The sequence below is a fragment of the Filicampus tigris genome, chromosome 4, assembly GCF_054856515.1.
Source record: "Filicampus tigris isolate MCC_2025a chromosome 4, RoL_Ftig_1.0, whole genome shotgun sequence".
Taxonomy (NCBI): domain Eukaryota; kingdom Metazoa; phylum Chordata; class Actinopteri; order Syngnathiformes; family Syngnathidae; genus Filicampus; species Filicampus tigris.
In genome coordinates, this window is record NC_141220.1 from 28,001,955 (window position 1) to 28,029,745 (window position 27,791).

The following is a 27,791-nucleotide window of genomic DNA, read 5'->3' on the forward strand; positions in this document are numbered from 1 at the left end:
GACACTGGACTGCTTTTTTTTTTTTTTTTTTTTTTTGGTGGGACAATGACAGACGCCATTTAAGATGACCCCGCCCCTCTGCCATTGTGTGCCGCTCTATAAATACACCTGCTGAGAGATACATAACACAGCGCTGACACGGTATGCGAAGCATTGACCTCATCCTGGTGTTGATTTACGCCAAAGAAACCTCGAGCAACTTTCCGGCTCGACGGCGGATATGAACTTTTTCGGTCATTATTTCATCACAACATTATCCAAAACGATAAAAGAGGAACAACTACGGTGACCATGTGAGAAAAACGGAACTGAGCAAGAAAAGCTCCGGGGCACGCGCTAAGGGCTCTATAGGGCATGGGGTCGATCTGTATCGAGGTGAGTTAGACCGGGTGTTGGTCATTTCACATACACGCCGGCTAATTTACAAAATGAGCGGTTTGCGCCGTTGTGGACGTGAACACTCTCGCATGGAGACATCACCCGTACGGAAAGCCATTTGTGCGCGACCGGAGCATCTTCACTGCTCTGGTCCGGTGTGCAAACGACGCAAGATGGCCTGGTGATAACTGCTGGCGATCTAACTCATCCGCCAGACACACACGATTCCTTTTTACAAAGCCTTTCCCTCAAATTGAGGCCTTGCGGCTTGGGGGACAGGAAGAATTGCTTCCAATTAGGTACTCGAAATTGTACATGATGTCGTGTTTTCGTAGTAATCTTTGTGTGGTTTGCAGTGATGCATTTCTACAAAAACATGAAGTGATCGGGTTCCCTTCCTTTCTGGAGCTGCTCGCCTGCAGTTTGCCGCCCGCCGCACTCTTGAGAAATCCCTCATTGCGCCGTCATCTTTGCTGACATTAACATTTCATTTGGCTTATTATGTAAGTAGCAAAGCCTGCGAGAGGCGGGCTGAGCACATCATTCTGACAGCTGCAGCTGGCCTGCAAAGTCACCCGCACAGCAGCGGCACAGACGACACCCCCCCACCCCCACCCACGCACACTTCCAAAATCCCTCCTGTAAACATGCGCCACGGGGAGACGTCAGAGCTAAATGTGTGTACACGTCAACAAGCTCATTTTGAATAATTCACACTGGATTAGGCCGTAAAGGCGGAAGACGTTTGTGATCATCGGAAATGCAAATTCAGAACTACTTGAAGACATAGCCGGTGTGCCTCAAGGGTCTGTGCTTGGCCCTAAACTTTTTCTTACCTACATTAATGACTTAGAATCAATACCACATTTTTCTTATGCTGAGATCTTCGCAGATGATGCCAAAAGTAAACGGCTATTTTACTCATTTTGAAAACATCAGTGATTTAATGCCATTTAAATGCGGTTTATAGATTAGAACATGAAAATGTTTTGTTGAAGATTGCATTTATGTGCATACCTGTAGATATTTGCTGGCTGGCTAAAGAATCAAAACAAGCTTAGGCCTTCTATCTGGCCCGTCCTGTTTTAATCACCCTCCAATTGCGAGAGGTGCTCCGTCACCGAGTCATTCACTATTCATGAGCGTGGCAATGAATGCGGCCTCTTCTGGGATGGAAAAATTAACGGTCAAAGGGCTGCTTTTATACAACACTGTTTCAACCGCCATTTTGTCCACCAATGACAACCTGGTTACCTTGTGTTTTTTAGCGTTTCAAGTTCAACACAGTCGGTTTTTTTGAGCTACCACACATATTTTATATTAGAAAAATCTCATGGACAAAAAAAAAAAAAAATTACAAAAGTATATATATTGAAATCTTGTGTTCTGAATGGCAACAGGAGCCTAGTGGAAGAGTATTCAATTGTTCTGTGTGTCAATATATGTCTTTGGCATAGACAGATGAACAAAGTGGCATTATGTTTTGTAAAAAATAAATAATAAAGGACGGCCACTGTTTGAGGAAATTGGTATTCTGCCTCACGCGGCTAAAAGAAAACGGCATGCTAACCGCATTCATGCTAAACCAAGGGACTGTAACGCAAGTTTGATCCATTTATTTTTACGTCACCATTTTCGTGTTTTGGATCAATTGGATCACATTGAGGCGGGATGACTTTTACACGTGCACCAGCAGATTTGGTACACATTGGCTGGGAAAACCAACTTAAACCAGTCAAAATGCTTGTAAACAATAGTCAGCAGGGTATTTCTGTGTTTCCTCAATCGTTTTGCCTTGTTTAAATGACAAGTAAGCATTTGTTTACAATGAGAATGCTTGCGCTTTTGCCCCCCGGAAGAATGTGAGAGATCCAAGTGAAAAGGTCTATAGCGGGGGTCACCAGCCCCGGTCCTCGAGAGCCCCTGTCCAGCCTATTTTGCATGCCTCCCTCATCCAACACACCTGATTCAAATGAACAGGAGTGTTATCAGTTATATGTTAAATGTTATCAGGCTTCTCGGGGCCTGCTGAGGATCTGACCGTTTTAATCAGGTGTGTTGGAGGAGGGGCACATCAAAAACAGGCTGGATAGGGGCTCTTGAAGACCGGACATGGGCACCAACGGTCTCCATGGACTCAAATGGACTGAAGGCTGCCAAGAAGTGGATCCTATTCTCAAAGTGACGTCATGGTGGTATTTCAGTGTAAATGGCCACAGGCCGGTTGAGAGCCGAAAGGAAGACGAGGAGGGCGGAGTTTTCCGCCCCCATGGACCACAGACCTGAGGGGCCTGTGGCTCGTCTGGACGGGATAGCCAGTCTCAACTTGTCGACAAGCTCACCGCAGTGTTATAACGCGAGCTGACCAACAAGCAACAACACCCGAGTCTTCTTTGAGCCGAACATATTTCTTTCGGGAATGTTGGAGGAAGCCGAAGTACCTGGAGAAAACCAGCAGTACCACGGGCGTTACGTTTATATAAATGGCGGATTGTCACCTATCGCGGGTGGGTCTGGGATGTATCGCCCACAATAAATGGGGACTCGCTGTGCAGTGGTGCCTTGAAAATGGGGTTTCATTCAAATCATTTTCCCACACTGAAATTAATGGAAATGCCATTCTTCCTTTCCAGCCTCCCACAAAAAAAACCTAAATATTCTGTGATTTGTTTTTTTTAAGTTGGAAAAAAATACTTTTAATTCATTAATTAAAAAAAAGAATTGAACCCTTTTTGGTCATACTTTGCATCAGATAAACAGCCATTGTGCTGCTCTTTATATAGCCAACTGGCGGCAGCGTAAACCAGACAAATAGCTATATTGTAATGTCCCACTTCCTTTGTACAGCACTACTATTTGTCATTCTTTGCGGAAGATAAAGAATATATGACTGTCAGTACTTTTATATTGTTTGTCTACATGTGTTGGTGGTACATATCCAGTGCTCAAAAGGTTATAACGTTGCAATATGGATGCTATCTGTGAGCCCATCAATGGGGTTCCCCATTATGTGTTAGCACTAAGCTAGCAGGGGCATTTCTTCAGCAAAGGCTTTTACTTGTTTTAGAGACACAATGTGTCAACAACTTTAACTGGGAGTGGCAATAAACAGGTGGAAGCCTTTTTTGAAGACTTCTTTACTGCAGTCTTTCTATCCGACAAAGTGCGGCTTGTTGTGAAGTAGGTTGAGTCACTGCCACTATTGTACCTCCAGTTTGCCCGGCCAAAGTCAAAGAGGAGAAAAATCTGCCAAATGATGGCTCGTATCTTGCACATCGGGATTGGTGGGGGCGTCACTGAAAACCCCAAACAGTTTGAGAGCCCGTGTTTTTGAGACTACAGAGTCTAATACGATGCTAGCGAAAGCAGGGAATGACTTGCACTTCAATGTTTCGTCTTTTATCTTAAACTACTCACACCTGACCATTGCAACAGCATCACTTGCACAAGTGAGCGGGGTGGTGGGGCGCATTTACATCAGAACCTTGCTTGCTTGCTTGCTTTTGGTGGGTGGGGAGGGGGATCCAGCTGCAAAGGAGACTGGAAGCAACCCCCCCCACCCCCGCTTTCTGTCCTTCCTAACCTCCCATTAGAAGGGACTGCGACAATATGACCACATGAACAACACATTGCTGAGCGCAAAAAAAAAGAAAAGAAAAAATATGCACATGGAGGCGTTACGTAAGAAAACGACGTGACATTCAAACGAGGCGGCTGCGACAAGCGGCTCGGGGGACCATATATGTTCCATCTTTGTGTTTGAATATCCACCATATGTGTATGTGGACATGATGACAACGTGCAACATGACGTCCACACAGAAAAAAAAGACGAGGAAGAAGAAGAAGCTTGAAAGGGCTCCGGCTTGGTCTTACCTCCTCCAGCGCCGCCGCCACCACCACCACCGAGCCGCCGCCGCCTCCTCCTCCTCCAGTCCGCCTGAGCGACGAGGAAGAGCGGCCAACCGCCACCCAGTCAGCCCGAGCCCAGTGCGGTGTGTCCGGACACGCCAGCCACAATCCGCCGCTCCGATGCGCCGATCATGGAGGATCCAAACCGGGGGAGAAAGCTGCTCCAGTGTGTGTGTTTTGGGGCTTCGGCGTGAATCTGTCTTCAGTCCTTGCCGTCACTTCACGTCATGTCACGTCACGTCACGTAACGTCGCGTCGCTCTCCTCTGGGCTTCCTCCACAGAGATGTGCGTGGCCGCGACGCGCGTCCACGCGTGGGATGCAATAGGGAAGTTGGGGGGGGGGGGCTCATTTCAAGAAGGGAGGAGGACGAGGACCCTCCTACTAACACAATAACAAATCATATTTAGACTAACAAATGGCCGCTCACTTAGGAGGGAAATTACAGAGATAAATGACTGGAAAAAAATATATATATAAAAAAAAAATACAATAAAATAGACGATTGAAGGTGCAGGGCCAAGCGTCACACGAAACATTAAAAATTTTTTTTTTTTTTTAAGTAAATACATATTCAATAAAAATATAAAATAAAGTATGTCAAATTTTAAAAAAAGATACGTGATAATATTTTTAAAACTGAACTAAAAATATAAGGTGCCTACGTTATAACAGAACTTAAAAACATAATTTAAAAAGACTTTTGAAATGCAAATAAAAACAAAACAGGGGAAAATAATTAATAAAACAAAACGATAAAATCACCCCAAAAAAATCTATGGTGCAGGATGAAGTAACAAAACTGAACTAAACTAAATATTTTTTTAAAACAAAAAGATATATTTTTTTAAATCAATAAGGTGATAGTTGAATTGTCAAAGCTATATTAAATCAAAGCTAAATAGACACTCTTATGTATCAAATCAAAAGCAAAAATTGAAAATTATTCATATCAAAGGTGGCGGGAGGAGTATCAAGCTTCAAATATATCAAATACAAAGAACAGAAACGGACGCTGAGTCAGTCAACATGAACAAGTTATCAACCAGCCAATTCTACGCTCATTTACTGGCAACCATGTCACTCACCAGGCCAGGCCCTGCTTTTTAAAGCTGCGCACATTCAAAGTCACAGATACTCCAGCGTGGAATGGCAGGATGACGACCCCAAGTGGACAAAAAAATAATAACTATGTCTCACAATTATATTTTCTATCAGTATTACACATACAATTATTCACATTAGGGATGTTTGATATCACTTTTTTTTTTCAGTACACATACTCACTAAGTAGTAGTACTCACCAATACCAAGTACAGATACCTCTAGAACTAAGGCTAAGATTTGATGGCAAAAAATTATAACAAAGACCTTTCCTTCTGATGCAGATGATGATTCACCGATGTGTCAAACTGCCTTAGTATAGCGCCAACTAGTTCCAAGAACTAGCTTTTATTTATTTTTTTGCCATAAATATCGGTGACAACCCGCACAAGTATCCAATACCTTAAAATAAGGCAGATATCGGCCTGATAACCGATACCTGCTGTCGATACTTGGCCATCCTTATTTTATGTACATAAATATGAAAATATATTTTGCGGAACACTCCCAAAAACACTGCTTGCTCATTTTAGTGTATTTGTACAACAAACATGAGAGGAGTGGCTTGTCCTCCAATGTTATCAATTGTTAGAGCAGGTGATTTGAGTTTGCCATGACAACAACAAAGAGTACTCACTATTCATCTGAACTCATCTAAGGCTGTTATTCTGAGGCTGGTACATATTGGTGCTTGAATGCAGGTCATTTTGTTCAATGTATCAGAAAGTTGTGTTTCGCATGTGCGTGTGTGAGAAGAGGAAGCCGAACATAGACTCTCCCGTGGCAAAGTCTGAAAACATCCCACCTGTTTTTCACGGGATCACTTTCCAAGTCGGTGACATATTTACCAGCCAGACATGTTGAAAAGGAAATCCTCCCCCTGCCCACAAACGTCTGAACCGAACGCTGCGTACGGGTGGGGGTGGGGGTGGTTGGCGGGGGGAATGCTGATTCGGGCTACAACTCCCTCAACCCCGCATCCATGTGCGACATGACAACAGGGGCACACAATAAAGTCACAGAAGAGAGAAGATAGCTGGAGGCATCAAAGCACGAGTGGAAAGTTTGGGAAAGGTCAGCCAGGAGGCCTGAAAACTGAGATGGGATCAAGGAAAAAAAATCTTTAAAAAGAAGAGAGACAGACAGAAGTAGAAGTAGTGGTCCTTTTTGGGGTCCAAGTAGCACCTAAAAAAAAAAAAATTCTCCAAGTAGCACCATAATGACCAACATTAAAATACAACCGCTAGTGTGTTCATCAAAAACAGGGCAGAGGTTTATTAACATTATTGTACGCGACCGTAACATTATGCAGTTTGAACATGAACACTTGATGCATTCATTTAGCTGTTTTTTCTCAGATTTGTGTATTAAAATGTAAATATAGTATGTATTCATTTCATTTTTGTATTCATTTCTTTCCATATATAATTGATTAATACATTTATTCTAAAGGTAAAAATATCTGTAATATAATTTTTAATTCTGTGTACATTTGACATTATTTCGACAATTACACAAGTTAATTATAAACAATACAAGAACAAATGTGAATGGTCATTTATTATGAACCCATTCACTGTCACTATTTCAGACCCTCCTTTACCCTACCACATGGGGGGAAAATAAAAGTATATAAATACGGACCTGGGGTTGAATGTCCGGATTCTTAAAAGACAAAAATGGCCATTGTCACTGTTTCAGTTAAAATAAACATCTGACATTTTCACATATTTCAAAGACATTTATTTTCTTTCTTTTCATTGTTTTTACCTCATCTCACCCACGAATGACCAGACGTTTGCACCTTGAATGACGCCTGACTCGCATCCGATAGTCAAGGCAAGGTCGCTCCCATGTGGTCAAACTATAAATTACACACAACCCGTCTGGTTGAGTCGCGCAAACAAGTGAACCAATGATGTTTCAACCGCAACAAATAACTATCTTAACGTCTACTTCTAAAACAATTTAGAAAACCCACGGTTTTGAGAAGTTCAGTGGCACAACTGAGAATTTGATTTAAATGTAACGCCAAACTGCAATTCTTTCTCCGGACGTCAGGCGGCAATAATACCACTTGACACATTAGGCGAACTATTACGACGTAGAGTTTGTAGTGCCAAGGTGCCGCAAAATAAAAACGTTCAATAAACAGAAAATAATACAACAATTGAGTATTTGAAAATCCCTTTAAGCTTTTTTCGTTCTAAAATGTGATGGCTTTAGTCAAGTGATCAAAAAATTCACACATATTGAAATACTTACCTTTGGGGGGGGGGGGGGGGCAAGTGTTACAAAGCCTGTGTAGACTGAAGCTGTTCATGTGCAAATTTTACCTGCGTCCACTAATATGGATTTTAGATTTGTCTGTCGGGCAAAGAAAATGGTGACAATGTATAATAAATAATTGTTTTAACTAAATATAACTAATATTCACTCTACCGAGTACTGCATCCGACGCCATTACCGTATGCGTTTTGTCTAGGCGGGAAAGAGCCGGGTTGCAAACAGAGTGACGTCACAACCACGCGACACAGTTCTCGAGCCTGTGACCATTAAACTCAACGACGGAAGTGGAACTGCGGTAAACAAACGAGTCGAAAACAATGGAGAACATCCACTCGATGGTGTCCTTTCTGCTCGGCATGTGGCTCTTTATCACCAGGAGGAGGCAAGCTTTGTTCGAGAGGAGACTGCAGGCTGCGCGGAGGAACACTGCGGAGAAAATGAGGAGAGTTTGGGAATTGCTGGAGGACGACCCGTTTCCGAGACGAGGACGCCGACGCCAGATGGTTAAACTGAAAACAGTTTGGGTTCATTGTGTTTGTTTTCCTGTTACTATCTGTCAACAACAACTAATTGAGTCATTTCGGCACGCTGTGAAGTATACTTAGGTGCAGTAAATGAAAAAAAAAAACATGGCAGACCACCGCACTAAGCTATTGGTCAAAAATTATGTCAACAAAACCAAGCTTTATAAAATATCAATTACCAACATTGAAGGCGATAAAGAAACCCGCTGTTTGGAATAGAAATAGCCAGGTTGTTGAAGCACCACTTTCAGAGACAATGTAGTATACAAATTAAACTAAATTATAACAGCGGAACCCGTGGGTGGTTGCTGAGGAGGATAATTCGAGTTGATGTCATAATGTCAGTCGAAAAGATGTTAGGTGAGGTAAAAAAAAAAAAGGCCCACATGGAAGGTGAAAAGTTGTAATTTAGTTTTGAAATGTTTTCTGACACCAGTGCTTCTTTGACAACTAAACCCAACGCGGTGTGCTTTCCAGATGCTTCAATTGCTACTCAAGCGACGCCGGCGTCCGAGCATCTGGGCGGTGCGCCGCTCCAACGTGTGGTGGGACCAGATCGTCCCGGGCTTCACACAGGCAGAGTGGCTGTGCCACTTCCGCATGTCCGAAGCGACATTCCTGGACATTTGCGCCAAGCTGCGGCCGGCCATGGAGAAACGCGACACCAACTTCCGCGTGTGCGTGCCGCTCAAGAAGCGAGTGGCCATCGCTCTGTGGAAGCTGGCCACCAACAGCGAGTACCGGAGCATCAGCCACCTGTTTGGCGTCAGCAAGACTACGGTGTGCCGCTGCCTGCGCGAGTTCTGCTCGGCCGCCTGCGCACTGCTGCTGCCGCGCCACATTCGCTTTCCCGATCCGGAGACGCTCGGCAGGACGGCGGCCGAGATCGAGGCGAGCTGGGGGCTCCCCCGCTGCGTCGGCGCCATCGACGGCTCCCATATTCCCATCATAGCGCCTCAGGAGAACCATCGGGATTACATCAACGCCAAAGGCTGGCATTCCATCATCCTGCAAGGCGTGGTGGATGGCAAGGGGCTGTTTTGGAGCGCGTGTGCGGGCATGGCCGGTGGTCTGCGCCACGCCCGAGCGCTCAGGGAGTCGTCGTTGTGGGAGACGGCCGAGCAAGGGAGGTTCGACCCCGACTATTACATCCTGGGAGACTCTGCCTATCCGTTAAAGCCGTGGCTGCTGAAAGCATTCCGGGAAGACGGCACACTGACGCCAGAGCAGTGCACGTACAACGAGAGCGTGCGCCACGCCAGAGACATAGTAGGCGTGGCTTTTTCCAGGCTCAAAGGCAGGTGGCGCTGTCTGACCAAGAGGAATGACAGCGACATCCAAGTGGTCAAGTCCATGGTGTTGACCTGCTGCGCGCTGCATAATATATGCGAGCGACAAGGAGAGGAATACAGGGACCAATGGGACACGCCTGGCGTGACCACGAGGCAGGATGTAGATAAAGAAGAAGGGGGGGAGGAGGAGGAGGGGGAAGGCGGGCATGTACGTGACGGTCTAGTGAGATTTTTAAGCAATGTAGCACTTTGAAATAAAAAAAAAAACTTTTCATGTTTCCTAAATGTCATTTGTCTGGGATTGCAAATTTCAGTAAAAATTTTGTTAAATACCATAAAAAAAATAGTTGAAACGATAATCGAATAATTTGGTCACAAAAAAAAGGTTATGGCAAATTAGGTTGTTGTCATTGGTGAGATTTTTAAGCAATATATCACTTCGAAAATAAAAATAAAATCTATGACAAAGAAATAAGTGTGAATCACTTCGTCTAAAAATACACCAAACAATTGACTTCACTTCGGGCACTAAAAGATTTAGGCGGCTACTGCTACATTACCTGTACTGGCACCGCAGAGGGACATAAGCAAGTGCGGCGTCCCAGAAGTGAGCGGACCTAACACCCAGAGAGCAAGAAGAGGGGACAGCAGTCCTGCCTGTTTTTATAGGGGAGCCTCAAATGCCGATTGGCTAATTGATTAGGTCAAGGCCGTGTACCTGCCACCAGGGAGAGATGCGTCTCATCCTGCTACACTATAAAAAGATATCTAAAAATTTGAAGCAAAAATGGTCCACCGAAATATAGGCCTCTTTGTAAAAAAAAATGTTGCCTGATCACTCCGGTTTTCTTTAAAGAATAACAGTACGCATCTTCCAAATTCTGCCAGAGTAAGTCAATTTATGAGCACATCTGCACTTTCATTTTTCACAGAAGAACTGATGGATTGTGTCTTTGTTCTCGACTTCCACATGCACGGCGTGTTAAATTTGCAATGTATATTTTCCGAACGGGCCGCGAAGAAGGTCACGCACATTAGAGCGTTAGAAGAAGAGGAGATTAAAAGCTAAAATTGTGTCATGGCCCCGAAGTGAGGCAGATGGCATTCACGCATCCTGCACAGATTGTGTAACAACACACACTTGAGCTGTTACGACATAGCCAAAAGCACACACTCGTGTTCCCCCTCTTGATTTGTGTCGCTTCCATTCTCTCAAAGGAGTCTTTCATTGCAGCCTTATTAGTAAACAACCGACCATTGATTCTTCATTGATTGATTGCTGTCCATGTGATTATGGTTGCGGGCAAATTCCACACAGGAATTCAAACCCAGAACCTTTCCATTGTGAGGCGGACATGCTAATCACTACTGCACAGGTGGAGCTAAGGCAATTCAGTCAATTTATCTGAATGCAAACACTTAAAGGAAGCTGTCTTTAGTAAAGAATGTTTGACGTGTGCGGTCAATGTCAATTAAAATCATAACTTTCACACCAGAGCTAGCATGATCTTTGCCTCTACTGCGGCTGCCGGCTGGTCAAACGAGGGCGGCCGATACTACACAGTCCACTTTTGTACCTCCAAAAGTCAGTCCCGTCATCTAAAAAGCGCTCATTCAATGTCTCAAGGCCCCAGCGTGCTTTTAAAAAGCAGATGATAAGAATGAGGCTTTTATTTGAAAGCGCTTGACGCGCGCCGCATGTTTGCAGACGTGAGGGCACGCTTTCTGAGAAGTGCGAATGGTTGCGGACATCAATCATCCTCTCTTCATGTGAGCTGACTTTACATAAACGTAATGAGATTAAGGCCGCAAGAAGGAGGAGGGCGGCGAGGGATTAACAAAATGACACAGTTTGAAGGCGTCCGTGGTTCACGTCAGTCCGCTTTCGACGCAGCCAATTTTGTGGCATTTCTCAGTAGGAGAGATGCGATACCGAATTAGCCGGACACATTTACTCGCTGGGAAGAGAATGTTGATTGAAAAGGTGAAGCAGTTTGGGGATTAACTCATGAGTCAGCAGTCAAACACTTCCCATTTAACTCATTCACTGCCAGACATTTTCAGACGTTTGAAAACAATTGAAAAAAAAATAACAAAATTCTTGGGATTGAATGGCTGAACTGTGAAAAGACAAGTAAATTCATCAATTGCAGTGAATGAGTTAAAAACACAAAAAATACAATACATACAACAAAAAAAAAAAAAAAAATCTAGCACCAGAACAGAATTCAAACTCCAACTCCAATGAAGTTGGGGCATTGTGTAAAAGGTAAAAAAAAAACAAAAATGTGTACAAGGATTTTACAAAACCATTTTACAGTAATAACAATCCAAATGGTTCTTTTCCCTCTTCGGCCCGGAGGATACACCGTCCATGATTTCCTAAAACAATTGTGGACTCGTCAGACCACAGCACACTTTTCCCAATTTGCCTCAGTCCATTTCAGATGATCTCGGGTCCAGAGAAGACAGCCGGCGGCGCTTTTTGAGTGTTGTTATTTGGCTTTCACTTTGTGCGGTAGAGTTTTACTTTCATTTGTCAATGTTGTGACTAACTGTTTTAAAGGACAGTGGTTTTCTTAAGTGTCCCCGGGCCCACGTGGCAATATCCTTGACACAATACCAGAAAATTGACATTTAAAATTAGAATGAGTACCGGTAATATGAGAATAAAGTAGTAATAGTTGTTTTTTCAAATAAGGACTGTTGAAAATTGTGATTTTATAAGAAAATGCAAAGGATAGTCAATTTATGAAGGATTTGTGATTTTTCAGAGATTGGCATTACAGGAATAAAGTAAAACATATTACAGTAGAAAATTTCAATACAAGTCAGATTACAAAAATGTATTTGTCATCGTATGAGAACTGCCTTATTCAAAGAATTGTCTTACAACTGTGAGAATGTTTTGAATTTGAGGAAATGCCAAAATACATGAAAAAAAATTAGGACAATTTACAAGAAAAAAGTTGCCATGAGAAATTAGCTGAATAAAATATCAAGCCAATCAATCAATAATAGCCTACGTGGAAAAAAATGCTGTGATTTTACAATGAAAATGTCATTAAAAGAGTGAAATCATAATTTGAGTGACATTAGCAAATTAAAAGTCTTGCCACTTTTTACGGGTCTTTTAATTTAATTTTTTTTATCTTAGCCATCAGGCCTATTTGCAGTGCTGCTTAGTTCTGCTCAACACAAGAGCTTCTTTTTTTAATGTAGTATGCCACAGAATTTTGCTGGTAGCTCTTTGACCTTCTTGATGAAAACACCACACACCAAAACATAACGTTTTCAAACACTTTTTGTTTGTTGTTTTTCTTTATTTACAATTATTTTTCCCGCCGCGAGAACCGAGTTCGTCAACAGTGTACAATTGTGGATTGTCCGCCAGTGGAAGCTAACTGTCACCGGGAAACCAACAAACAAAAAAAAACAAAAAAACAATAAATACCTCAACTATGCCATTATAGAGAAATATACATACATAGAAAATAGATTTTGGAGAGAAAATGCATAATATCGATTAGCCCTGGAAGACGTTTCGAAACATAAGACGCCGCCGCGCCCCCCAAGCCAAGACAGAAGCTTCTTTGGCAGAGTTCAAAGTGCTGAGTTAGAAAAAAAGAAAAACAGGAGCTGTACGTGTCTGCAACGTTAAACTATTTGCATATGATCGTAATACCCTGAAGTCGTCTTTCTGCACGCACATCCCAACCTGGGAGGGAGGGGGGGGGGACAAAAGAAGACCACATTGGTCGATAAGATTTAAAAGGAGCAAACGCGACGTTGCCACGTGAGGCAACTCGGCTTTGTCGACATGGCATTCACTGACAAAGTGTCCAATAATTAGACGGGCCAATAACTTCTGATAGCTATAAAAAATTTTTTTTTTTTTTTTTTTTTTTTTTTTTTTAATCTACATCAACAGTTTTATTGACCCAGCAACTTTGATGATATCAAACTAGACCGGCCAATGACTTAACAAGACCAGCTGAGGATTTGGCCAGCTTTCTCTGTTACCTAGGATTTACTGTTATGAGTTAACGTAAAGTAAATGTTTTTGTTTTGTTTTTAAATCAACATCATGTTGAATCATGAATCAAATTTAAAAACAGTTGTAACAGTTTCATTGGTCGGCGATCGTCGTTCATGTCGCACTAGATCGGCCGACGACTTCCGATTGACAGACCGCAACGCAATGGTGTCTTAAAGTTCAATGTCACAGACTACAGACACGTTATTCCATTGTCAAGTCTACACGGTGACAGTAAAATACGCCGGAACTTGTTTTTATGTTGATCGATTAGACTGGCCAATGTCTTAAATGTGCATTTGTTAAATGATTATAATTTTCTGTGTGTGTGTGTGGGGGGGGGGGGGGGTGTACACTACAGTGGCCCGCAATCCTCGATGGTGACGAAATAGACCGGCCAATGACTTCTAATGGATGAGAATGCTTGACATGTACAGGAATGGTGGATTAAATGATAAACAATACTTAAAAATAAAAAAATGTAAAAAAAAAACATTGTAATGGTTCATAGAGCAAAGCCTTCTTGATGTCAAACAAGAGCAGCCAATGACTTGTGAGGAAGCGCAACAACTCATCCGCTGACCCTTCATCCATGTTGATGTCAATAAACTAGAAGAGCCACTGACGTCCGATGAACCAGTACGAGCGGCGCGTGGCGGAATGGCGCATGAAGGTCAAGTGACACTGTGGTTGCAACCCGCAAGCCGACAGTTTGTTCAAGTCTGTCCGACGCACCGCCGTTGACGTCGACGCACCAAGAGCGGTCAGTGACTTGCGAGTGCCGCGACGTTTTGTTGGAGCGTGACCTGGGCCGATCCTTGGCCGTGACCGCCACAAACTTCTTCAAAAACAAGTTTCTTCTAAAACATGAGGGGAGGTACGTATGAACATCTTGAAAAAGTTGTCTCTTTCTCAACGTTCTGTCGTCGAAGGCGCCAAGAGAAAAAAAAAATAAAAAATTGAAAACGGGGGAGGAAAAAGCTGGCATCTGATACTTTAGTTTCAAGCCACTTGGTTCTCAGTCTTACAGACAGAAGAATTTTTTAAAAAAGCGCCTCGATCCCAAAGGCAAGAGGAAAACGTGAGTGGGGGTGGAGGGTGGGTGGGGGATGGACAGCGTGGGCTCAGTCCTCATCCGAGCTGCTGGCGATGTCCAGAGAGTAAAGCATGAAGGCCAAGTCGGGCCGGGCCGGAACCGAGGGGTCCCCCGGCTTCACCATCTCGAAGCCCATGTAGTGGAACGTCTTGATGAGGGACACTAGTGGGAGTCAACAAGAACACCTTGAGTGGGTCTGCTTGGATTATATCAAGCACAGGTGGGATTGAGTTGAGGGGATTTAAGGCATGTCAGTACAGTGGACCCCCGCAGACGTGCGCCGTATGGCAACCGCTGTTTGGGGTTCGAGATCAAGAAAGCATCCCGGTGACGGGCCCCAAAAAAAATTTGGTCCAATTTACACAAAATGAGTAACATTGCTCAGTCCCCACATTGGTCTGTTATTTTTACAAATGATTATCCAAATTCAAGTGTTGAAAACAGTTTGAGAACTGTAATGACACAATTGTTAATACCTCAAAAATGTTTAAGTTTAAAAAAAATGAATAAAACTTTTTTTTTTTTTTTTTTTTTTCCCCCAAGAGTATGTTCTATGCAAGCCCGTGAGTTGAAACAGGGCATTCTGATAAATATTGCGTTTATGGAATAAGAGTTAATCCACCCGTTTTTAGCGGCAGCCATTTTGTCACTTCTGTCGACTGAAGATGACATCACATAAACGACCAATCACAGCTCACCTGTTTTCCGAAGCTGAGCCGCGATTGGTCGTCATCCGAGCCCCGAGGGGCTGTGTTGTCATTTTCAGCCGACAGTAGTGACAAAATGGCCGCGCTCAAGAACAGATCGGTTACAATTAATTTCCCAGCATTCGATCATTCGATTAGTCAAAAAGTGCCAACATCAACGGCATGTGATTTTCAGAAAATGTTTAAGCCGATTAAGTATCAAAACAATGACAAATCCTGTATGCGGCCATTTTGGACCGTTTCACGACGTGTTGTGTGAGGGTCAATCGCCAGGTTTGTGGATTGAGCAGCCATTCCCCCCCCCAGTTGTCAAGCTAGGTGCTGACGAGCTACTTTTGGTGTAGTTAAAAAAAAAAAAAATATATATATATATATAACAAAAAAAAAATCTTACGTTGATCCTCTCGGCCTTTGCAGAACCACAGGAAGACAGAGTTCACCTTCAGCTTGTCCTCGGCAAACTCCAGCAGAGCGGTAAGCCTGAGGATGTCACACACAGTCCGTCAGTGGACGACGAGGGGCGCGCGGGGGGGGAGGGGGGCGAAGTGAGAGGTGCTGCTGATGACGCAGTCTCCCTCCTTTTACATAAGAGGAGCCGCTGACTCTTTATATAATATTGCGGTGCTAAGTGGCGCAGCCGATGTCTGATTGGGCGGGCGGCCGGCCGGCCGGCTCTGCAGTCGCCGCGGCTCGTGTGTGCGTGTGCTCACTACGTCGGTGGGTATCAAGCTCTTTACACCAAGTACCACCACCTCAAAAAAAAAAAAAAAAAAATACTTGGCTCTCCAAGTAGCACCGTAATGAGCAACATTAAAATACAGTAGCTAGTAAGCCTAAGTGGCCATCAAAAACAAGGACGGTTTTATTGCCGAAAAAGTCTCTTTTATATTCTTGTATTATGAAATTGGAACACTACCACTGTGCTTGAATATAGAACAACCAAAACCGCATTGTTAAATTTCAAAAGCACACAGTTTGAAAAGATTCAAGTCAAAAGTAAAACCACTGCACTGTGGCTAAAAAGTACTTTATTGGATTGATAAAAAAGTTCAGGCCACCGTAACTCGATTCGTTTGAAGACTTTTGACACTCGCTGAACCACATCATTACGAGAAGTCGGTTCCGCCTTCGTTCGTTCTGGACTTCTCAATTTGCGGGCAAGAAATGTTGCGAGCGCGACTGAGGCTCACCCCTCTTTGCTGCCCTCGACCAGCGGCCCGGCAGGAATCTCCAGGAAGAGGCTATCGTCCGACAAGGCCGTATCCCAGAAGGCCGAGCGGCGCTCGCTCAGCTGGTAGTGGAAGCGCAGCACCGAGGGCTTCCCGTTCACCTCCGTCGCCTGCGTCACCGTCAACTTGCCGTCCTGGAGGCGCAACCGCGACATTCAGTCAGGCATGACATGGCAAGCGTCTGTTGGCGCCAAAACTCAGTAGGTGCTGCTGTTTTGGTTCGCGGCACAGATTCAATGGGCATTCATTCAATGATTCCCAAAAGGTGTGGGAGCAAATAATCGCTGCCCAATTACAGTTTAGTCGTCTTTAACTTGTAGCCTCAACACATTACGCATTCAATCTTAAAAACTGTTTTGCTTTTGCACATTTAGGTCCATCTTTAGCTTTTAGATACAAAAGTGGTACCTGGTGTAAAAAGTTTGAGAACCACTCATTTAGGGGCTTGCTTTTGTGCGCCAGTGATGCTGTTTTGGTTAGCAACAGAGCTCCACATAGGCACAGCAGTAATTACATTCACTGCATGTCTTGAGGAATTAGAAAAATATACACAGCAGTGTGCAAATTGAATTTGCCCTTAAGTTTGTATCATTGTCTGGCCTGATGACGCATTTTTTTTTCCCTTTTTGCCTTTCAAATTGATGGCTCACTTTCATATTTTATATCTGATGAAGCCAATAAGCTCCACGGGGAGGACAATGAGTCAGTTATCTGTCTGATCCCGCCGTGGCTGATCCCCGGGAACGGTCACATGTCCGGGGTGCGACGAGGCACACGTGTTGGCGCACCGCAGCTTGCATTTGGTCGCGCCTGAAATTGCTTACGTACATTTAGCTTGAATAATTCAATGACAATAAATCAACCGAGACACAAAATTGGCCGCAGATCAAGATAAGAGAATGTTTGAATGCTGTCAAAAAAAAATGGTACAAGGGAAAGTTCAAAGTCAAGTTCTTCTACGCTTGGAATTTAAAAAAATTAATAACAATTTGAACAAAATTACCATAAAGTCAAGCCTTAAATGTTACTAAGGAGAAGCATTTATTTTTCATGGATGCCTGTTCGTGGCCCCCCCCCAAAAAAGGATTATATTTATGCTTGAAAAATGATAACTAAAAATTATTTGAATCCGAAAATCTATTTCGATTTGACAAACCGAATGAAATGGTCTTTCATGAGAGATGTACATCAGATATGAATTGGCTTGACGTTGCTGATGATTTGAGGTTTCTTTCAATTGGACAGTTTGGGCTTGGCAGAGCTTTCACATGTTAACTCATTCACTGCTATTGAATTTGTCTTTTCACAGTCCAGCCATTCAGTCCCAGGAACTTATGTTTTTTTTGTTTTTTTCAAACCTTTGGGTAAAAGAGGGTCTGAAAATGTCTGGCAGTGAATGAGTTGATAAACATGACAGAAGCTACAGCCATACCATATCGAATTGGTACATTTAAAAAAAAAAAAAAAAAAAAGGTACACCCTTGAATCGTATCGAATCGTTTTGGGTAGAGAGATGCACACCCGTATTAAATAACCACCAATTTCTATTTACCATATATTAACTCCTATGGAAATTTCAAACCTCTCAACACTTGATACAAACATTTTGTGAACCAAGGACTTTTCATTTGAATCCTCTGCGTCCGGTGTTAAACGATTTATTCCCTTCCAAAAAACGACTAATATTGCAGCCTAGTTGTGAGCGTCTTGTGCGATTCATCACCAAATCAACAAGTTGGGTCTGTAGGCGCCACAACGAGCAACACAACGCCCATCGAATTATTGACACATTTGATGAAAGTATGCGATGACCGCCGAACGCGCTGCGCTCACCTTGTGTAGCAGCACGCCGAGAGAGTGATCCCTGACCATCCCTCGCCCACCCGGGATCTTCAGCTGTGGGTGAGGGGCATCAGGAGCACCACTGAGGCCCCGGTGGCTGAGGAATGGAGCCGGGCAGCCGCGAGCCCGCTAACCAGGAACTGCGCAGACACACAGAGAGCAGCAGGAGGCGCTGGTGAGTCACCGTCAAGGGAAGACGTACTTGGATGAGTGGGCCTTTCCTGACCAAATGTCATACTGATTTGTTTGCCCAATGTGACCAAAAAGATTATAAGCAGTGCCAAGCTGAAGAGCAAAAGTGTTGTAGGAAAAGGAAACTCACGGCAATGCAAAGAAAACGTCATCCAAGAGCTTATTTTTTTTACAAAAGGCCACATGTGGTAAAGGTTTCAAAGTGACAATTTAGTCTTTCCGTGCAGCAAACACAAGTGGCCTACATTTCTAGAAAGTATTACAAAAATAATAATCATTGAGCTTTTTTTTTTTTTTTTTTTTAACAGTGCTTTGGACAATTTTAAATTGAGATACCTAAAAGATTCAGTGATTGTCAAACAAAATTAGCAGTTAATTTGATCAACTAATCACACCTCTCAACATTGCCCTTAAAACAAACTGTTTGCAGACAATGATTTTGCAAAAAAAAAAAAAAAAATGCACCAAGTGCATCTGTAAATGTGTTAAGATTAGGGATAGATCGATTATCGGCCAAATATTGCGATTATTGGCACCGATATTTGGCTTTTTGACGAATATCGGCATCAGCCTTTTTTAAAACTCTGCTGGTCGATTATAAATCCATTTAAAACTGTGGATATCAAAACAGAGATATGTGAAAGTTTAGCATTTCTGTCATTTGGAAATTTTCATTTACTGTAGAAAACATGGAGCTATTGTTTAAGTTTTCCTTTACCCTTTTTAAGACATGTTGACAATCCTGGGTGCCTCCTGAACCTTTTGTTAGAATTTTAACAGGAGATGTATACCGTCAATTTTTTTTGGGAATAATGATTTTTTTAAAAATCAAAAATAAATAAATAAATAAAAAAAATCGCCATTATGCAAACCTGAAACATTGTTCAATAAACATGCTTAAAGGCGTTACAAAGTTGAGAGTACATTTTTCATGCCAATATTTTCCTTTTCACTGAAAATGAATATCGGCTCTCAGCCTCCTTAACAACTAATAATCGGTATTGGTATTGGCCTTGAAAAAAGCATATCGGTCCATCTCTAGTCAAGACTCTCCGTAACAACCCAGGCTAAACTTGGCTCCTCGTCCTGGGCTTTGGTGGGGTCTTGTGGCATTTGAAGGAATTTCAGAAAGAGCACAAATGCAAATAGTGGATCTTAAATCGCCGGGGATAGGTGCCACGGGGACAGAAAAACAAACTAAACACTAAACTGTGTGACCAGAGCTCGTCTGTGACGCGAGAACTGGTTTAAAGTAGCGGTGACTTTTTTTTTTTTTTTAAGAAAGATGCTGCTTTGATAAGTGCTAAAACAAACAAATTGCAAATACTGTGCTAACTAGATGAATTAACTCCATCTTGATAGATCACCTGATGTCTACATCGATCTCCGCGTGTCACGCGGCTGATACGATTAACGGGGTGGAGCAAGAAAACGGCCCATCGGAATAGTCACGTCACAACAGGTGACCAGAGAGCTTCATTTGGAATTATTTCATTCCAAATGACAAAAAAAAAGTATCCATGTAAACCCGGCTAATGAAAGTGTTGCTCTATGGTGCAATGCGTTACGCTAAGTGCAGTGCGAAAGGGCCCAAAAGTCTCCTTTTGTTGTTATCACAAAACCAGAAAGAAAAAAGAAAAAAACATTGCAAACTTTGGGCTGAACTTGAAATTCAGGTCCATATCAATTCTTGTGCATCTCAGTCAAGCACCGTTGCGCTCATCAGTGACTGGTGGATTGTCTTCAGTGAGGCGGAGCACCCGCAACAAGCACATGATGGAGATGACACCTCTGAAAAAAACCCGCCGGGCTTTTTGGCAACGCACTTGGCGTCAAGAGACGCGAGATTGACGTGTTGGGGCCAAGTCGGTCTGACATGGCAGCAAAACTATTGAAATGTGAGGCTGTCAAACAGCTGCCCGACGGACTCGTTTGCTGGGGAACGTTGACGTTGGACATCATGCGCAGCCACACAACCTTTGTTTTTTTGCCAGGCCCGAAGTTTCCCGCTGACCTGACTGCTCACCCGTGACGATTCAGAGCGAGCGTGCCAGCTACACGGGGGCAAAGTAATCAGACGGCTCTCGCCAGCCATTGAGCACTGCTAGCTGCAAGCGCTGAAGCCGCCGCGAAATGCTTGCAACGGGCGCCATACAAAAACAGTGTCAGCGTAATTAAGTCATTTATTAGCGATTGAACGTTTTTCCAGGGCGACGTCGTGTTGTTGACGTCCGTGGCAACACGATATGTGTTGTGACACAACATAAATGCCCCAAATACGGTCTGGAAGACGAGTCAAGTTGGCTGTCACGCGGCGACATGCTGCCGGGAACAACTTCAAAATAAAAGCATCCCGAGCCACTGATGTCCATCTATTATTTGGTGAGGCTGAGGTAAGGTTTATTTTGAAGTTGTCCTTTTCACTGTATAGCATGAACATTTGTTGCTGTGGTTAGCGCCTCAAGCATTTTTTTTTTTTTTTTTTTAAAGAGGTACCCGAATTACTGGAGGACTCGTTTCAGCCCTATACTTTATACAAACATTGAGTCATGATGTAACTAACTAGAACAAAAATGGGACGGTGTTGTGCGGTTGTATCAAATACCACACGTGTACGTCTTTGCTTTGATGTTTCGTTTGACAGTGAACTTGGAATTGGGAGTGACAAACAGCTTGAAGACTTTTTGGGGAAGAATTGTTCATCTACCAAAGCGCTTCTTGTTGTGAAGTGAAGAATTCACTGCCACTATACACAGAACTCATGTCAAATTTTAGTTGGAAGACCAAAATAAAATACAAATAAACATGACTGCTTGTGCTTGCATCTCAAAAAGTACACGTGCGTATATCTCAAGGACCCGCTGTATTTGTGTTGATGTTCAAATTGGATTGCAACAATTTTTAAAGGGTTTAAAGCTCGGCTTTGCTTTTGATGAACACTTGGGCCTCGTACGCTACCGTATTTGAATGGAATCGAGAAGGAAACAGTGAAGACGGTGATCAACGATGACGTTGAAGCGCCGCAGACTAACTAATCAGATAAGAATCACGGGGAAAAGAGACGGGCAGGACACAGATGGAGGAAGCGATAAAGACGACGTCTGCCAACAAGAGCGGCTTGTCTTTTTTTTTTTTTTTTTTTTTTCCCCCCCCACTGGCTGAACATGATGGAAGTGCCAGCTTGTTGTGAAAGGCAACACTGTGACATTTAAAACGGCCTCGCCACCCCCACTCCCCCCCAAAACTGAATAGTTGACGAGGTCATCCTAAAAACAGAATATAGGTTATGTTTTTAAGAAGGTCAAGCGACACACGCGAGGAGTAAAGACATTTCAAGATGATGGGAAGCGCAACAAGGCGTGCAAAACGGGCCGGTTGGAACACGGCCCTTCCTGGCGTCGCTTGGACGAGAATCAGATGAGTTGTTTTTGAAAAGAAGAGAACAAAAAAAAAAAAAAAAAAAAAAAAAGGGATAAACGTCGAGGTGTTTGGAGGACAGCCAAGAGACACACGGGGAACAAAACATCCCCAGAGAAGAGCGGAAAACATTCGAACAACACAATGGCCCGCTTAGGAACAAGTCGGTGTCCGACAAGGCGAATGAAAGCCGAGCGCAGGAGGTCGAAGGTGCGCCGGAAGAGGCTGAGGAGCGAGGATGCTGCGTTTGAAGTCCTTTGCTATTCACGAGCCTCGTTTCGAGCAGATGCTCCAACTTCAAGGAACTGCGTTATACAATCAAATGTACGCCCCGGTACCGTAAAACGCCACATTTCTGAGTGTTAAGTAAAGACGAAAGAATGGCTGCCTTAATATATTCGGTTTATTTAGAGCGCTCATTTAAAATACAGTCAACACTGCCCAAAGAGCTGTACATATTAAAATATAACACTGACAAAAAAACAACAACAATAATAAATATATGAATGAGTTTTCCCATCTGGTCAGAAGGCAAGTAAGATTTCACTTTGGCCATCAGTCGCAGATGAAAGAAGCTTGCTTTGCCACTGCGGTGAGTTGCTTTTCTAGTTTAAATTAACTCAATCATGACGCTAAGATTTCTTTTTCTTTTTTTTTTTCTTTTTTTTTTACAGAAACTGTGAGGAACATCAAGTTCAATGGCATGGTTGGGTTTGACAGACAATTACTTCAATTTTAGTCTCATTTGAGTTCACAAAATATATATCTGTACATCGTCGGCAAAACAATGAAAAGAGATTTGAGATTTCCTGAAAATTGAGACACGTGCCAACATATTTGAGGAAAACAAAGCCAGACCTAGTAAAGAGCCACGGTGCACTCCACATGGCTGACGAAAAAGCGCAGATGCTGACGAAAAAAAAAAAAAATACAAAAATTATAATTAGGCACGTGCCAAGTGAAAACTGCCTTGTACTGCCGACGTTGCAAAACGCTGCGGGGAGGTCGTGCTGCAATTTGCGCCAGGGCGAACACGTTGGCCCATTTCTGAATTTTAGGAAGCCTTCAAAATGCTGATTTGTTTGAAGCAATGTCAAGGCCAGTGGCTCAAACATCAACTGTCAATGTTTGACAAGTTGACTTGTGCAAGTTTGGCAGGGCTGCGTGTTGAAATAAGGGAGATAAGAACGGGGGGATCACTTCAAGTGCGCTAAAAGCAGACAGACCGATGCATCCTCAACGCAAATCAAACACCCAACAGCAGCAAAACATTGACTTTGTGCTACATTTCTTCGCTAGCCAGGGACGTTGGGGGTTCGAATACAAAAGCGGCCCACGTGGCGCTTTACAAGCTGACGCTGCAAGTAAGCCAGCGCGGCCCTTTCAAAAGCAAGTCTAAAAGTAGAAGACGAGCATTGCTGGCCCCGCCCCAAAGCGCAGGTTCTGCTGTTCAGCTGACTTTGTTATTGTTATTGACAGCCCACACGCACTAGTGCGCGTTACATCACAGGGTGTGTCGAAAAACCGTGTGGGGAGATCAGCGCTCAAATATGAAACTGGTCTGCGAGCAACAACAGTCGAAACAAAAGGCTGAGCATACGAATCGAGAACACTTGTCACAGAGTGTGAAAGGCTTTTGTTACAGTGCAACACGTGAAAGCGGCCAGCAAACACTCCGATCCAATAGAGTGCAATCATAAGGATGTTTTTCCAACTACAGGTATGGAAAAGCGTCTGGCCCAGCTGGTCCGGGAAATTCAAGTTCCCCGCAGATGGCGACGCTGCATCATTCTGGATTTGCGATCAGCACGGCTTTTGAGTAGAGGATAAAGACGAGGAGATGAATCACAGCTCGTCGCATCAATTATGAGGGAGAAAAACGACAGCAAGTCGGACATGGCATCAACAAAAAAAGTGTTATGATCATGAGAAATGATGCGGTTCACGGAGTGAATGACGAGCACCATGGGGGGAAAAAAAAGGCAACGAAGCTCAATTGGGGTCATGGGGTGAGTCAGCAGCGCTCACAGCTTCTTTCGGAGATGTGCATTTGTCAAACCACTTGGCCATCAAAAGGCTTCTCTCAAAATTGTGAATGGGAAAAGCGAGAAAAAGTGATGAAAGAAGAGAGTCTTCTAGTTCGTTTAGTAGTTTCTGTGCTTTTATTGTAACAATCGAACACAATTATTCTGTGGGTCTTCTTGACAGATTGATCAAAAATAGAGCTGCGACAAAAACTGATTTGAATTTGGAAAATCGGTGTAGATTGCAAAGACGCGGGTGCGTCATCCACTTGAAAAGACAAATCGAGATGCGCATCTTTTATCACAGAGCTAAATCGTCGAAGGAAAGTCCACATTTACAGTCCTGACAAGTTCATTCATAAGCGTGCGAGACGACAACTCAAAATTCATCATAGCCTCTCGAACTGAGCCGCACCGCTGCGAATCCAGTCGAATCGTTCCACTTGAGAATCGAACCGTCCTCGAATCACGTCACCGCCCGTGCATCGGGGTACGCATCAAGGTGGGGGAACAGCTTTCAATGTGGGGGAACTCTCGGCTGACATCTGCAGATGCTGACAATAATTCAAGTTGCTACATGGCGCCGATCGTCGCTCGGCCTTGTTGGCATCGAGCTAAAAGGCGCTTGACATGAAATTGACGGAAATTCTGACCGCCGCCGCTCACATCCAGAAGCTTCCGGAAAACAATAGCGAGGAAAACAGTCAAAGCGTCTGAGTGTGAATGAGCACACGTACGTCGAGTCCATTGACGCCGACTGCAAAGGGAGGTTGTTATACAAGCAGGCCAGATGTCGGCCACTTGGTTTGCCTTTTTTTTTTTTTTTTTTTGCAGACAGGAGCACAAGTGAGCGAAAGTCACCAACGTGTCACACGGCAAAGTCACAAGCGGGCTCAAAATAATGTTTGCCCGCCTCGCACTGCAAAAGACAATGTTGAGATTCTCAAGTCTCCGTATGCCGACGCAACCACGATGAAAGCGCAGAGCTCATTAATAACGACACTCGTTTAACTTTCTAATTAGGCTGGCACACAACACGTGATTTTGAAAGCCGAAGGCTATGGCATCATCGCCAAGCCTAAAAATACCATCTATTGTGCTAATTTGCCAACCTATCATGACTGTAAAACTAAATGTGAAAACAAAGAGGTTCACGTTTTGCATTGAACCAATCAAACCATAATTTCATCTAATGAAAGTCTGCTATCTTAACCCAAACAAATAATGCAAAATACCAAAGATGGCTGACGAAACTAGCATTGTCATTGTGGAAGTTAAATCTAAATCCAGAAACAACCGATATTCAAACTCAAATAGAGGAGCAACAAAACGAAACGGCGCAGACGAGTCATGCGAAAAACAACTCCAGTGGTGTTTTGAGACACGAGTGACCCGACTTTGCTTTGACTTGAGTGCGCAAACTTGAAATACGATGTTGGCAGCTCCCGCAACTCACATCACCACAAGCAGCACTTTAATTAACAAGCGGCAGATTTAATTGGTAGTAGCAAGACTAAAATGAAGACCAAAACAAAAATGGCTGCTATAAACAACAACGGATACCACCGTATTCGAAATCTGGCTCGGTTAGAACTTGAAACCGTGGTTTTAAAAAGTCGAGGTTTCAATAACCGCTAATACTGGCTGTCACCGGTAATTAGCTGCTCCTTTGTTTGTTGAGAGGACTTCTAAACAGGGCACAATATGACGAGCCGCCTCTGAGGTGGATTTTCTCCAGTCGAAGAAAAAAAAAAAAAGGAGAGTGCAAGACAAAAAAAAATAAAAATAAAAAAGACACAGGCAAACACGGATACCTTTTTGCTCTTGATTTATGTGGATTGGCCCAAAAAAAAAACAAAAAAAAAACGGGCCAGTAGGTACTAGTTAGCCCCAAGCACAACAAGTAGTTTTTTTCCATTTCAATTAGTGTCTTGCAATTTGTGGGCCGGCCGAGTCTCTATCCCGCGCAAATAGGTTGGTCCACAGTATTAAAAACTCCCAGTAAGAATGCAGTGCAGCAAAAATAATAATAAACAGAACATTCTCCAAGAATCAGACATATAAACATGATAGACAGCTGTTTCAATCACATAAAAGTGGCAACAAAAATGGAAAGACTAAACAGCTAGTAAAATGGGTTGTTTTTTTCATTATCAAGAATAGTATGTCTTATTTTCACACTTGTACTTGCACTTTACTTTGATTCCATCTCATTTAAATGTGTTGCATCATTCATTCATTTGTATCACGCACACTTTAAGAGCACAAGGGTTGTTTCAAATGTGCTTTAGAATCAACCTATGGATATTTTTTTTATTAGCATGGGTGGGAGGTTACTGCATCAAAAGCAGATATTTCATGCAACTGCACTTTACTTGGATATTTATTTCGACAATTTAACTGCAGTGTTTAATAACTCCAAAAAAAAATAGTGGTTTAGGGGATGTAAGGATTTTCCCCAAAGCAACCATTAAGGACGATGTCGCAACAGAGTCGGGAGAAGCAAGATTTTCCCCGTCCACGGCCTTATTTACGTCAAATGTTTTTTAGGTTGTCGGCTAAAAGAATGATTCGTGACAGTTTCTTCTCGCTATCAAAAGTATGAAACACGATAAAACACGTAAAATATTTTGTGTGCAAAGGTTTTTTTTATGTTATCAAAAATGATATTGTCCATAACTGACAGTAAACATTTATTTAAATTTTGTACACAAGTACATTTCTGAGTTGTACTTTTACTGAAATAAAGGACTTTCATCAATACTTCTACTAGTTATTACATTGTATTTTACCGTTACAGTGTGAGCACTTTCGCCAATTCAGTTTATTTGAATACATTGGAATTGCAAATTGGGACCGACGTATGCTCCATGTTTGTTTAGGCCAAATGTCATGAGTGTAAAACATCATACCATCAAAGGGTCGTGCATTCAACAAAAAGCGCGTCTGTGAAGGAAAAGCTCTTTACGGAGACATGATGGAACATTCCAGGTGCTCAACATGAAGAGGAAGTCGCGACATATGTCTCCAAACATTACATGGCACGCATGTCGTCAGCCTTGTTTTCTTTTTTTTTTTTTAGTAATAGTCTTCCCCTCAGCGGCGAAGACATGACACAAAGTTTGGCCTCGGAATGGGGAAGAAAAACTCACAACCAAAAAAAAAGTGCTGACATGACTACGAGTCACTTCCTACCTTTCGTCTGCGTTCAACATGACAGCCTCGACGACAGCTTCTTACGGTCCTTGTTTTAAAAGGAAAAAAAAATCTTTTATTTGGAGCAAAAGGGTTTGGCATAAAAACTTTGCGTCCAGCGAATCGACTGCGAAGCCCCCAAAATTTGCTGTCGTGTGCTTCGTGTTTGTTGTAATCCAGGCGGAAGAAAAGTGAACATCACTTGGCAGTTGCCAACAGACTGCTGGTGAAGAGGCACACGCGGTATTTATATCAAGGAGCCGCCGCGGTGCATTGTGGGTGACTCCGCCCCTACAAACTCCATCACGCTGTGGAAAAAAAAAACTAAGGGCTAAAAACTTCAAACTACACTTTTAAAAATTCGTTTTTAAATTGTTTTTAAGGGACAGATTGTGTAGGCAAAATCGTTTGATAGGTTTATTTAAAATTCAGTTCATCATACAGGTAATTACGGTATTTGATAGATCCATTCGACCATTATGCAAACTCCAAACTTCTTTATCCTCACAGTAAAATAGACGGATAAGCGTTGCCCAACCCTGCACAAAGTTAACCT

The 27,791-nt window shown here is 43.0% G+C and overlaps 3 protein-coding genes across 12 annotated transcripts in view; 1 reads left to right on the forward strand and 2 right to left on the reverse strand.

The window, feature by feature from the left end:
- The window catches only part of LOC147149252 (unconventional myosin-IXAb-like), a 95,645-nt gene extending 86,165 nt beyond the window's left edge, over window positions 1-9,480 (reverse strand). For 4 of the 9 annotated variants that reach the window (XM_086027467.1, XM_086027466.1, XM_086027464.1 and 1 more), the window contains exons 1-3: window positions 7,163-9,480; window positions 7,037-7,057; window positions 4,254-6,577 (exon numbers count right to left, since the gene is read on the reverse strand). The gene's annotated coding sequence lies outside the window, so the exon portion shown is untranslated. The remainder of the gene's footprint in view (window positions 1-4,253; window positions 6,578-7,036; window positions 7,058-7,162) is intronic. The other 5 variants (XM_086027463.1, XM_086027462.1, XM_086027465.1 and 2 more) reach the window with 5 other exon arrangements.
- Window positions 7,860-9,899, forward strand: LOC147149253 (uncharacterized). 2 transcript variants are annotated; one of them, XM_086027473.1, is made up of 3 exons: window positions 7,860-7,976; window positions 8,058-8,184; window positions 8,683-9,899. In XM_086027473.1, the coding sequence occupies exons 2-3, from the start codon at window positions 8,119-8,121 to the stop codon at window positions 9,748-9,750; spliced, it is 1,134 nt and encodes a 377-aa protein (XP_085883599.1). In that variant the 5' UTR covers window positions 7,860-7,976; window positions 8,058-8,118; the 3' UTR covers window positions 9,751-9,899. The 2 variants fall into 2 exon arrangements, with proteins under 2 accessions (XP_085883599.1, XP_085883597.1); XM_086027471.1 differs by having other exon boundaries at window positions 7,898-8,184; window positions 8,683-9,898.
- A 2,884-nt stretch (window positions 9,900-12,783) lies between these two features.
- oaz2a (ornithine decarboxylase antizyme 2a) lies at window positions 12,784-27,468 on the reverse strand. The gene is made up of 5 exons (XM_086029392.1): window positions 27,236-27,468; window positions 18,399-18,547; window positions 16,527-16,699; window positions 15,731-15,816; window positions 12,784-14,791 (listed from the first exon to the last, which is right to left on the reverse strand). The coding sequence occupies exons 2-5, from the start codon at window positions 18,435-18,437 to the stop codon at window positions 14,658-14,660; spliced, it is 432 nt and encodes a 143-aa protein (XP_085885518.1). The 5' UTR covers window positions 18,438-18,547; window positions 27,236-27,468; the 3' UTR covers window positions 12,784-14,657.
- Window positions 27,469-27,791: the final 323 nt, after the last annotated feature.

What these genes read in the sequence shown, in the direction of transcription:
- oaz2a (XM_086029392.1), bottom strand. Translation starts at nt 18,437, where the DNA reads ATGGTCAGGGATCACTCTCTCGGCGTGCTGCTACACAAG. An exon ending in TCGGCGTGCTGCTACACAAG is followed by an intron (nt 16,700 to 18,398) that starts GTGAGCGCAGCG and finishes TTGCGCCTCCAG; the next exon opens with GACGGCAAGTTGACGGTGAC. An exon ending in CAAAGGCCGAGAGGATCAAC is followed by an intron (nt 14,792 to 15,730) that starts GTAAGATTTTTT and finishes GACTCCCACTAG; the next exon opens with TGTCCCTCATCAAGACGTTC.
- LOC147149253 (XM_086027471.1), top strand. Translation starts at nt 7,999, where the DNA reads ATGGAGAACATCCACTCGATGGTGTCCTTTCTGCTCGGCATGTGGCTC. An exon ending in GAGGACGCCGACGCCAGATG is followed by an intron (nt 8,185 to 8,682) that starts GTTAAACTGAAA and finishes TGTGCTTTCCAG; the next exon opens with ATGCTTCAATTGCTACTCAA.